General features: G+C 46.7%; 1 protein-coding gene across 1 annotated transcript in view; it reads left to right on the forward strand.

Moving 5' to 3' along the window:
• The first annotated feature begins 517 nt into the window (after positions 1-517).
• SYNPO2 (synaptopodin 2) overlaps positions 518-13,323 on the forward strand; it is a 131,160-nt gene continuing 118,354 nt past the window's right edge. Inside the window, exon 1 of the mRNA XM_067562439.1 lies at positions 518-622. Coding sequence (XP_067418540.1) covers positions 518-622 — 105 coding nt within the window. The remainder of the gene's footprint in view (positions 623-13,323) is intronic.

Below are 13,323 nucleotides of genomic sequence, written 5' to 3' on the forward strand. Positions count from 1 at the left end.
TGATGTAAATAGAGTCACTCTTGATATCCTCTATTCCCCCCTTTGTTTGAAAGGTGAGATCAAGAAACACAGAGATTAAAGTTTAACAAGCCTGGTACCATGTACAAAATATAAACGTGATCTTAAATCATCACTGGGAAATTTACATTACTTGCTCTGGTGTTTTGATGTAGCTGTCAGAGGCAGAGGCTCCTGTGGTTAAATATAGTCCTTTTAGCCTCATGGCTCAGTCTCTTTTGTGTGTGGTTTCTCAGAATTATTTTACTTTACTCTGAAGGTGGGCTGAACATAGGGAGTCTGACGAAACAGTGGGCTGAGCCCTTGATCTGTGAGAGCTCTTGCATTCTTGTGAATGACTACATTCTAGAGAGCAGTCCGCAGGAGTGGCAGCCGAGTGGTGCTCTGCTTCTCCAGCTCTGCCTGGAAGGCGAGCCTCAAATTCAGTAAACATCTACAACAGTTAGAGAACTTTTTCATCTCCCTCTGCAAGTGAATGCTGCCTAACTGCACCAGGAAAATGGGCACAGGGGATTATATCTGCATTACCATGAGTGGAGGGGCACCTTGGGGCTTTAGACTGCAAGGTGGCAAGGAACACAAGCAGCCTTTGCAAATCACCAAGGTAGGACAATGAGAGAGATGTTATCAATGTTTTGTGATAAGGAAGGAAAGGAGAAAGCAGCCTGTCGTGATCTATATAGCTTCCAGTGTAAAGCCTGATGCAAACTTTATTGTGGGGCTGGCTATAAGTTTGCTGGAAATGTATTTGGGGAGCTGCTTCTACAGGTGCAGATTGCAATTTTTGTTTGTTTGTTTGTAAATGATGGTAAGAATGACCTTTTGATGACTTACAAGCACCATAGATGTTTTCTGGCATGTAGAGGGCTCAATCTTGTGAGGCGATAAGTGCCTTCAGTGCCCACAGAATTCATTGGGTGTGGTGGAGGTCACTCAGCACCACACAGGATTGGGTCTCTGGTTAGCATTGATGACACTTTCTCTAATCTTGGGGTGGAATAAATAAATGATATAACATTAGAAAGTGTTCCTATTATTTTGGGAATAGTGGAAAGCATTACCCAGAGTGTTATCACTTCGTATTAATTAAAAGTACACTTTCTGGCAATAGCTTTAATAGATGCCAAACATATCATGGTATATATTTTATAGATTATAACCTGAACATTGTTGAGCATATCACTGGTTACGTTTATATATGATATGAAAGTAAACAACAAAAGAAGTCTAAAACAACAGCTTAAAAGGAAGGAAACTGAAAGGAAATGCTCTCAAAAGTAACTAACCATGAAATTTTAGAACAATTTGGTAGCTTGGTTTAAAATAAATATTCATTTTATTGCCCAGACTATGGTTTTTCATCGTCATTAGAATGTAGAATGGTTATTAGAATTGTAGATTGATAGCCATGTTGCTGCATTCTGTCACCTTAGACAAGAGACCATTCTATGCACAGCTATGTTATCAGCACAAATTCAACACCACGAGAGCAGAATTTGGACTAGTGAATATAATAAATCCTTCCAGCTTAACTTGAAGTCCAGAGATTAATATGTATTTTATACTAATAAAATAAAAAAGGAAACAAGAAAAAAAAGGAGGTATATTCATTATCCCATAGTACTACTCAATACTGAATAGATAGCTAAATTTTTAGGAATTTGATTTTTTTGGGGATTGGTAAACTAGTCATTTAAACTTGTACTTCTTTTAGCTGCTAACATTCATACTAATTAGAGTTGCATTTAACTAATTGGGTTAGTTTTTTCCAATATAGCAGAAATCTTAGATATCGGAGAAAAGGATTTTACTTTTTTAAAACCCGAGGATTTTGTCCATTCATTTGCTAGAAAAATAACATCTGTTTTCTCTGAAAGATTTCCAGCCATAAAATTAATCTTATTCAATAGTCAAGCAGCAGTTTATTGAACATATTTCCCCTTGTCACTTGTAAGTATAATTGTCTCAATGTTTATTTTAAAATATTTTGCAATACTCTAACAGTGTTTTTTGTTTAAAAAAAATTCAAAAACCTGTTTGCATGTAACTGTTTCTTTGCAAGTAACTTCATCAACAGTAGGTGATGGTGGAATTCTGCCATCTAGTGAAAACACCAAAGAATGCAAAAGTCAAAGGAGATGAGTAGAACTGGGGTTGCTTTTGTTTTGTCAAAGCAAAGCAAAACAATGGTAGTTTTAGGTATGGCCCATCTCTGTTACAGACAAAGACGGGCAGAGCCCAGGGTTTTGCAAACAAACAAAACCGCCCTACGCCATCCAAACCCAGAAACAAGGATAGTTTGGATCTGGGTCCTAACTCACCAGAACCACTAAACCATGTGAACCCTGGGGTTGGGAGAACTAGCCAAGTGGTTACAGTTGTGACTCATCTCTAAGAGCAAGATTCAACAGTTTTTAGAAAGGATCATTAAGGAAATTGTGTGTGTGTGTGTTTGTTTTACTTGTAACTAAAACCAATCAAATGGCCAAGTAATGCAAAAACTTTAGAATGTGCTTTATAAAGTAAAAATGGACTGTTGGTAGACGAATGTTTCATGAAGTTGGCTATGGGTACAAGGGCTTTAATTTCTCAGCTGCTGACTATGATATGGCCCAGATCACTAGGGACTGAGAACTGTCACTTTTGACTGGCCCAAGGCTGCACCTTCACAAAGCCAAGAACTTTTTTGGTACCCCCTACTTGTCAACACGACATGCCTTTTCCTATCGTGACCAACCAGGAAGAGTATTGTTAAAATCCAGCCAGGCCTCAGGAGGAGCCTGCTGTCTGACTCCTCAAAAGATGTTCTGAATTAGCAGATCTCCAGGCCAGCCAACCCTGACTAATATATGGGCTGCACTAACATGTTCTGGGTCCCCAGACAGATCAGTCCACCCTAATGAGACTTTCCACTGCTGGGAGTGTCATTCTTTGGACAGACAACTTTATCCTTTAACACTGTCAGCATGGTACCCTTTATGAGCACTAAGATTAATAATGCTTTTAAAAAAAATCAGGACAATTTGCCCCCTAAGCTTTCAAGGTATATATTTTTGATTACTCAGCTAATGCATGTGCATATATTTGCCTATAAGGCTCCAAGAGCCAACAATGTTAAAAAAAAGTAAGGGCCAGATCCTCTGTTGGAGAGTCAGTATAGCTTGGTTGAAGTCAGTGTTCACCAGCTGAGGATATGTCCCTAAATGTTTATTTCTGGCTTCCTGAGTCAGCAGGAGTTGGGAAAGCTGCACAAATTTTGCTCTCATTGGTGCCCAGTGCACTATGATTGCTGTGCAGAACTGATGTGCTCTGGAGGGAAATCCAGCCAGGCCTCTACAGCCAGCAGAATAGTAGCTCTGATGTGATGCAGCACTCATAGGATGAGAGAATGTGGAACAAGAAGAAAATAATATAATCCATGAAACACACACAGGAACAAAAATAAACCTCCCCAAAACCAAAAAGCCCCACCCAATTCCCTTGAAATCAATAAGAGTTTTTCTGTGTGCAGCAGAATGTCTTTCATAGAATCATAGAAGATTAGGGTTGGAAGGGACCTCAGGAGGTCATCTAGTCCAACCCTCTGCTCAAAGCAGGACCAATCCCAACTAAATCATCCCAGCCAGGGCTTTGTCAAGCCAGGCCTTAAAAAACTTCTAAGGATGGAGATTCCACCATATCCCTAGGTAACCCATTCCAGTGCTTCACCACCCTCCTAGTTAAAAAGTTTTTCCCAATAGCCAACCTAGACCTCCCTCACTGCAACTTGAGACCATTGCTCCTTGTTCTGTCATCTATTACCACTGAGAAACACCTAGCTCCATCCTCTTTGGAACCCCCTTCAGGTAGCTGAAGGCCGCTATCAAATCCCCCCTCATTCTTCTCTTCTATAGACTGAACAAGCCCAGTTCTCTCAGCCTCTCCTTGTAAGTCACGTGCCCCAGCCTCCTAATAATTTTTATTGCCCTCTGCTAGATTCTCTCCAATTTGTCCACATCCTTTCTGTAGTGGGGGGCCCAAAACTGGACCCAGTACTCCAGATGTGGCCTCACCAGTGCCAAATACAGGGAAATAATCATGTCCCTCAATCTGCTGGCAATGCAGCCCACTATGCCGTTAGCCTTCTTGGCAAATAAGGGCACACTGTCAATTCATATCCAGCTTCTTGGACCTGGGGGTTACAGTGGACTTTTCTGCAGAACTGCTGCTTAGCCAGTTGGTCTCCAGTATGTAGCAGTGCATGGGATTCTTCCGTTCTAAGTGCACTCTGCACTTGTCCTAGTTAAATCTCATCAGATTTTTTTTGGCCCAATCCTCCAATTTGTCTAGGTCACTCTGTATCCTATCCCTACCCTTCAGTATATCTACTATTTCCCTTAATTTAGTATCTGCAAAGTTGCAGAGGGTGCAATACACCTCATCATCCAGATCATTAATGAAGATGTTGAACAAAACCAGCCACAGGACTGACTCCTGGGGCACTCTACTTGATACCGGCTGCCAAATAGACACTGAGCTGTTGATCACTACCCATTGAGACTGACAATCTAGCCAGCTTTTTATCAACCTTATTGTCCATTCATCCAACCCATACTTTAACTTGCTGGCATGAATACTGTGGGAGACCGTATCAAAAGTTTTGCTAAAGTCAAGCTATATCACGTCCACCACTTCCCCCACATCCACAAAGCCAGTTATCTCATCATAGAAGGCAACCAGGTTGGCCAGGCATGACTTGCCCTTGGTGAATCCTTGCTGACTGTTCCTGATCACCTTCTTCTCTTCCAAGTGCCTTGAGGACCTGTTCCATGATTTTTCCAGGGACTGAGATGAGAATGACTGGTCTGTAGTTCCCCAGATCCTCCTTCTTCCCTTTTTTTAATAATGGGCACTATATTTGCCTTTTTCCAACCACCCGGGACCTCCCCTGATCACCATAATTTTTCAAAGATAGTGGCCAATGGCTCTGCAATCACATCAGCCAACTCCCTCAGCACCCTCGGATGCATTGCATCCAGCCCCAGGGACTTGTGCTTGTCCAGCTTTTCTAAATAGTCCTGAACCTGTTCTTTCAGCACTGAGGGCTGCTCACCGCCTCCCCATTCTGTGCTGCCCAGTGCAGTAGTCTGGGAGCTGACCTTGTCTGTGAAGAAAGAGGCAAAAAAAAACATTGAGTACTTCAGCTTTTTCCACATCATCTGTCACTAGGTTGCCTCCCCCATTCAGTTAGGTGCCCACACTTTCCCTGACCTTCTTCTTGTTGCTAACATACCTGTAGAAACCCTTCTTGTTACCCTTCAGGTCCCTTGCTATCTGCAACTCCAATTATGCTTTGGTCTTCCTGATTTCACTCCTGCATGCTCAAGCAGTATTTTTATACTCCTCAGTCATCTGACCAAGCTTCCACTTCTTGTAAGCTTCCTTTTTGTGTTTAAGCTCACTGTCTTTATCATTCTAAGAGCTGATGGAGAGGTAGAGCTTTTCCCCCCAGGAAGTTACAGTATTTTCTTTAGATTATTTTTTAATTTGCTAGGAATAAGCAAACAGAAAACCTCATCCTGTAGGTATGACTCGTTACAGAGGTGCTGGAGCTGAAGGTGCTGTGGATGCTGCTGCACCCCCTGGCTTGAAGTGGTTTCCATTATATACAGGGTTTACAGTTCAATGGCTCTCAGTATCCCTACTATAAAAATTGTTCCAGCACCCCTGACTCCTTATGAAAATGCAGACATTTAGTTTATGATAAAAATCCCAATTTTCAGGGGCTCATAACTTGGCTGTAAATTTTAACTGTCAAAAGAAGCTTTCCATGAAGTTAGTTTGAATTTTAATTTTGGGGGGTGGCATGAGAGGAAGAAGTTAATTTTGTGGTACCGTACTTATGTTGCCCCCCAAAAAACCCCACTTCTCTCAAAACAAGTTTTGATTTAAAAATTGTTAGGCTCATCTGATGTAGAGATATTAAAACTAGTTAACCTGCCAAAAATCCTTCCAAACATAGCATTAATGCTTATGACTAAAAATTCTGTAGATATTTTATAGAGTTTTATTTCTTTTTTAAATAGCAGAGTTTGAGCATTCTATGGATTGACTCGGTAAACTAGAGCTATTGTGTGTTCTAAACAAAATTTTTAAATACATGTTGCTCCAAGAGAATGAAATGGCTTTCCTAATTCTTATCTATTAGAATAAATGTTTTATCTAAAAATAAATACTTAGCTATTCAGAGTAATGAAAAATATAGGATGGTTGAGTCCAGTGTATAATATATGTAGTAAGGCCCTGATTCATGTGTGTATTCCTACTCAGCACAACACATGCTTAAGTGCTCTCCTGAATCAGGGGAATGGTTCTGAAATAACAATGAAACTGACTCAAACGGTCTAAAAAGCTAGGATGCATGAAATTAAGATGGGATTTTTTATCTTTATGTTCATGTGCCTTCTGTATCCACCATGACATAAGGTGGCCTTCTGTCCTTCACTTATCTTTGAATGTCCTGAATTTCTCTCTCTCTCTCTCTCTCTTTTTTTTAAAGTGAATCTTACTCATCCACCTCAATTTTATAAAATATAAAAACTAAATTAAAGAAAAAATAATTTCCAGAAAACCACTTTAAAGAAAACCATTACTTTCCCACCTAGTTATGTTAATTTTGATGGTAAACACTTAACGTCAGTTACATTATATATAATGCGCCAGATTAATTCCTCCTGTAGCTCTATTGACATCAGGTGTGTTAATGGAGTTATACCATAGATTAATTTGATCCATCAGGTGTAACAAATACGTAAGCAAATGAGTTCATGAGCAGCTATGTCAAAGTCTTGTTAACTTAAGATAGGAGACTTATTTGCAGAGTAGAACTATTTAAGCAACCTAAATTCCAATACTCAGAACCCCTAACACTTCAAAGGACATTCAATCCTTTCCCCCCATATTGCTATCCTAAAGATAAAGAACAGTCTCTAATTCTAATGAACACTATTGAGAAGTGTGCCTCACTGGTTATTGATTTCTGATCAGCTCTGGGAATACTCTGGTAAAAAAAGTTTATGCCAATAAGAAGATTCCTCTCCAAAGGTGTCACACTACCATGTTTTATCTCTGTGGGCACAAACGTTGGGTCTGATTCTTCTCACATTGACATCAGTGGCAGAACAACCTATATCTCAGTTCGTAGAAGGACTGGGCCCTTTTTTGAAAAAAAAAAAAAAAAAAAAAAAATTAGAGACTTTATACACTTTTTTAGCTTGACTGTAGCTTCATTGTAGGCTTCAGAATAGTATTTATAAAATGGAAAATAATTCACTGTAGATTTCCCTTCCTTTGTTTTATACCCTACCAAACTGCAAATGCGTAACTATAGTCTTATTGCACTGAACTATCAAAATCTGTGTGCAGCTATTTGAAAAAAATTAAATTAACCATTTTGCAAATATTTATCCACTGACTTTGCACCCAAGAAGTTTTGCTTTCACATAAAAAGACATTTTCTTCTTTCCTCAAAACATGAAACAAAGTGAGAACCTTTCCTTTTTAGGTTTTCATGTTCTGTTGCAACTATTATTCATGGCTCTGTCTGAAGCTATGAAATACTTGGCTAGTTTAGGGTTCAAATCAAACAAAACCAACTAGGGTTCCATACAAAAGTTTTTACCACTCAAACATTGTGCCATAACTTCCAGCAAAATGTTTCACTGTCTCTGGATAATTTTTTTTAGACTGTTTTACTTCTGGCTTAGTAACGAAACATATGGCAGTTGGTTATATGATTATGTTAGACATAGGAACTTCTGCAACAAAACTCCCTGGTTTCAATTTGGGTTTAATTTCACCATATTTTGTTCAAAAGAAACCTGAAACCGAAAGTGAAACGTAAAGGGTTGGAAACAACCTGAAACAATACTGAGAAAAGTTCATGCTCAGGTACAATTATTGGTATTTTATAAGCCATACAGGGGTTGGGTCCTAGCCGTGTTAAAGATTGACTCTCTCCCTGTATTGTGACCCCAAAATTAAAAGCAGCTGAAGGGCCTGATATCTGAAGACTGACAGCAGGGTATGTTCAGCAAAACGGACCTGAAGAAAAGCTCTGTGTAAGTTTCAAAACTTGTCTCTTACTAAAAGAAATTTATCCAATAAAAGATATTACCTCATCCACCTTGTCTCTCTCCGTTTTAACTAACACTTTTAAACACTACTTTGGGCAAGTCATGTTGTGTTAGCTGGTCATGGCAGACTAGAGTTAGCCTCAAACATGCCTGGCCTAGACTAGGGGCACATTAGTTCTCTCTTCGAGTGATTGCTCATATCCATTCCAGTATAGGTGTGTGCGCGCCCCGTGCACAGATTCCCAGAACTTTTTTCCCTTAGCTAGCTCCGTAGGGTCGGCTCAGACGCCCCTGGAGTACCGCGCTCATGCTGCGGCACATAGGGTGCCGCCAACCCTGCGGCCCCTCAGTTCCTTCTTTCCGCCTGTGACGGTTACCGCAAGTAGCATCCCTTAGTCTATAGCTTTGTTATTCAAGTTCTTGTTAATTGTTTTTGTAGTGATTAGTAATAGTTAAGTTGTGTAAGTGATAGTGCCCTTAGGGACTAGAGCTGAGCCATGCCTGGCTCCACCGGCTTTAAAGCCTGCACCGCGTGTGCAAAATCCTTCCCCGTGAGTGACCCTTATGACTGTTGCCTCTGATGCCTTGGGGAGCAACATAGAAAGGAGAAATGTAGGATCTGTAGGTCCTTCAAGCCACGGACCCAGAAGGAGAGGGACGCGTTCTCCAGTGGCACCGAGCGTCTCCTCGGTGTGGAGCGCTCCACCGGCACCAGCACTGGCGTGGTCGGCACTGAAAAAGAAGAAGTGGCCAGAGGCCGCACACATGGACTCCCCCCTGCTACCGGGACAGCAGGGGGTACAGCAGGAGATGCCCCAGCCACATACCGTGGAGAGTACTCCGGCACTGGCATCTCCCCACAGGGAGCCTCCCCTGACTCCTGGGGGTGGGGGAGTGCCTCTGCAAGGGCCATCGATGCCGGAGGCTTTCGCTGCAGCACGCGCCCTCATGGGCCTGCCCACGCCTCCGTCCCCCCCTCGGCCGAGGGTTCTGGGACCAGCGTCTTGGGGTAAACCCACATTGGGTTGCCCCAGTGGGTGGAGGAGACAGGAGTCGAGGTCTCCTCCCAGACAGTCGAGGAGGGTCGAGAGTGCGGGCTCCCCTCCCAGCTCCAACTCTGAGTCGTCGAGCTCCTCGACACCGTGGCACTGAGGGCAGTTGAGAGACAAGCGCCCGAGGCGAAGATGTTACAGTTCCGCCTCGAGCGGGGACCATGGTGCAGGCTCCAGTACTCCGGTGTGGAGCCCAGCTCAGCATCGATCCCCAACTCCGCCTGCCTTGGCACCGAGCGCCTTGGCACCGCGTGATAGGTTGCACTCCCGATCAGCGTCGCGACGACATAGGCGTCACCGCTCCCGCTCCAGATCTGGGAAGTGTCGCCGTAAGTCATCCAGATGGAGGAGACGTTCCATCTACAGCTCCTCCAGTAGCTCCTCCCCTCGTCGGCACCGCAGATGCCGGCACCAGAGGTCATCGTCGTCCCGGAGCCACTCCCCTTCCAGGACCCACAAGCGCAGGTCAAGTGGCTTGGGTTCCAAGGGGCGACGTCTGGATGTGACCCAGCAGGCTCCTACGCCTGCACCTACGTGGCCCCAAGGCCACTGGCAATGGCCATATTGGGGGCCGTGGGGTACCCAGATGGGTCAAGGGACCACCTCAGTTCATTCCTTGGTGGCCCAGTCAGTACCCCCACTGACCTGTCCACAGAGCCACCCCTCGGAGGAGAGGTCTGACCCAGAGGAAGGCCCTTCTGCAGGGGCCCTTCCACAGTCCTCCTCCTCCTCTCTGGATGAGGCGGTGGCCAGGGACCATAAGGCCCCCCTCTTTGACTTCCGGGCCCACCAGGAGCTTCTGAGGAGAGTGGCGGACAATCTTGGCCTAGAGATTAAAGAATTGTCAGAGGAGGAGGACCCCCTCTTCGGGGTTTCTGAGTCAGCATGCCCATCACGAGTTGCCCTTCCTGTTCATGAGAGGGTGATGAAGATAGCCAAGACCCTCTGGCAAACCCCCTCCTCAGTGACCCCCAGCTCGAAGGGCGCTGAGCAGAAATACTATGTACCTAAGGAGGGGGTTGAATTCCTTTATACACACACCGCCCCAGGTTTGCTCACAGTAGATGCAGTGAACCAGCGGGACTGCCAGGGTGGCCAGGGCAACACCCCTAAAGATAAGGACAGCAAGAAGTTGGACCTTTTCAGGCGCAAAATGTATTCTACTGCGGCCCTGCAGCTGAGGGTCGCGAACCATCAGGCCCTCCTAGGGAAATACAATTTAAATCTGTGGTCCTCTCTACAGAGGTTCTGCTCGGGGTTGCCCCCAGACCAGGCCGCGGACTTCACCACTGTGTCGCAGGAAGGCATGGCGGTAGCTAAGGCGACACTTCAGTCAGCTAGTGACGCAGCGGATGCTGCCAGCAGGGCGATCGCATCGGCCATCATCATGCGCCGCTGCTCCTGGCTCCAAGCTTCCGGCTTGCCCCAGAAGGTTCAACAGTCAATTCAGGACCTCCCCTTTGATTACACCAGCCTCTTCTCCGAGAGGACGGATGAGAAACTCCACGCCCTAAAGGACTCAGGAGCCACCCTGAGCTCCCTAAGGCTATACACCCCCCAGGCTTCGAGGCGCCAGGCGCGCCCTCAGGCCCAGAGGCAACCGCAGCCTCCACCAAGGCTGCCCCCCAGACCCGCTCAAACCAGGATGGGCCGGGATCAGTACCGGGCGCCCAGTCCCTGTGATCCAGAAGGGCCCTCTGCGGGGTCCCAGCAAGGCCCAAACAAGGGCAATACAGCCAATAAAATATTTTGACGGGGTGCACGAAGGTAGCACTCCTCCTTTCCCACTGGATCGCTACAAGTTATTTGCCCACAGGCTTCGGCCATACCACGCCGAATGGGAAGCCATTACCACGGAACAATGAAACCTTGGCATAGTCCTCAAGGGCTTTGCCTTACAACTTACGGCCTTCTCCCCCCAACTCACCCCCTACCCAGTTCCTCTTCAGGGACCCCTCTCACGACCAACTCCTCATACAGGAGGTCAACTCCCTCCTCACGCTCGGTGCGGTAGAGGAGGTTCCTCCACAGGAAGGGGATTCTACTCACGGTACTTCCTAATCCCCAAGCCAAGGGGGGCCTGAGGCCAATTCTGGACCTCCGCCGTCTGAACAAGTTTGTTAGGCGCACCAGGTTCCATATGGTTTCCCTAGCCTCCATCATTCCTGCCCTAGATCCAGGGGACTGGCATGCTGCCCTCGACCTGAAGGACGTGTACTTTCATATCACTATCCTTCCAGGTCACAGAAAGTTCTTAAGGTTTATGGTAGCTGGATGCCACTACCAGTTTTCAGCCCTACCCTTTGGCCTTTCATCTGCGCCAAGGGTGTTTACAAAATGCATGGCAGTGGTAGCGTCCCACCTGCGCCGCAGAGGGTTCAGATATTCCCTTACCTGGACGACTGGCTGATCCAGGGCAAGTCCAGGGCCCATGTGAAGAACAGCCTGGCTCTTACCTGCGCCACATGAACCAGACTGGGACTGCTCATCAACGAGCAGAAGTCTACTTTCACCCCAATGCAGTGCATAGAGTTCATAGGGGCCACTTGGATGCCACCCAAGCCAGAGCCTTCCTCCCTCAGACTCGGTTCGAGACCATGACCGCCATAATCAGTGATCTGCACAGGTCCCCCACGACGACAGCCAGGCGCTGCCTTCAGCTGTTGGGACACATGGCGGCATGTACTTATGTGGTGAGGCTGGCTCGCCTCAAGCTCAGGCCTCTTCAAGGGTGGCTGGCCTCAGTCTATGCACCGGCCAGACACCGGCTGAACAAGGTGGTCACGGTTCCTACACACGGTACTGTCCTCCCTGGACTGGTGGAGGGACCCCAGGGAGGTTCTGAGGTGCGTTCCCTTCAGAGACTTGGCTCCCTCAGTGACTCTGATAATGGACGCCTCAGACGAGGGTTGGGGGGCCCACATCAGCAAGGACTTGAGCACTCAGGAACTATGGTCACCAGACGAGAGGGCTCTCTATATAAATGTCAGAGAGCTCAGGGCAGTCCGCTTGGCCTGCAAAGTCTTCATCAAATTCCTGAGGGGCAGGATGATTCAGGTCCTTACAGACAACATGGCGGACATGTTTTATATAAACAGACAGGGGGGAGCACGCTCCTCGGCTCTTTGCCAGGAGGCTATTCGTCTTTGGGACTTTGCTGTGAGGCATGATTTTCACATATCTGCCTCTCACCTCCCGGGGGTCAGAAACGACGAGGCGGACTGCCTCAGCAGGTCGTTCTTACCCCACCACGACTGGTTACTGCACCCGGAGGTGGTGACTTCAATCTTCCGGAAGTGGGGGGTTCCCCAACAGGACCTGTTCGCGTCATCCTGGAACAGGAAGTGCCCGAGGTTCTGCGCGCTCCGAGGTCGCGAGCCGGGCTCCCTCTCCGACGCGTTCCTTCTAGACTGGACGGGGACTCTCCTGTATGCGTTTCCCCCCATTCCACTCCTGCCCAAGGTCCTTTTGAAAATAAAGAGGGACAGAGCGGACATGATACTGATTGCACCAGGCTGGCTGCGGCAGCACTGGTACAGTAAGCTGCTCGACCCGTCCATCGACACGCCAATTCCACTCCCGAGGTGTTACGATTTGCTCTCACAGGACCAGGGTCGCCTGCTGCACCCGGACCTGGACTCCCTCCACCTGACGTCAAGGAGACTCTGTGGCTGACGGAGGGAGAGAGAGCCTGCTCGGCGCAGGTCCAACAGATTCTGCTGGGCAGCAGAAAACCTTCCACTCAGGTTGTGTACCAGGCCAAGTGGAAGTGTTTTACCTGTTGGGCGGAGTCCCGGGGTATCCCACTGTCCGTTTTGCCCATACAGGCGATCTTGGAGTACCTGCTCCACCTAAAGCTCCAGGGTTTAGCACTGGCTTCCCTGAAAATGCACCTGGCAGCTATCTCGGCTTTTCACCAGCCGATGGAAGGGCGTTCCCTGTTCTCCCACCCCATGTCAGTTAGGTTCCTCAAGGGGGTGGAAAGGCTATATCCCCAGGTCCGTGACCCGGTGCCTCCCTGGGATCTAAACCTGGTCCTTGCCATGTTGACAGGACCCCCCTTCGAGCCCATGGCTACATGCCCGCTGCTCGTCCTATTGTGGAAGGTAGCCTTCCTGGTGGCTATTATATCGGCTAGG

The sequence above is a fragment of the Emydura macquarii genome, unplaced genomic scaffold (assembly GCF_026122565.2).
Source record: "Emydura macquarii macquarii isolate MOO-44397 ecotype Brisbane River unplaced genomic scaffold, CSIRO-AGI_Emac_v2 contig_2429, whole genome shotgun sequence".
NCBI classification, from domain to species: Eukaryota; Metazoa; Chordata; order Testudines; family Chelidae; genus Emydura; species Emydura macquarii.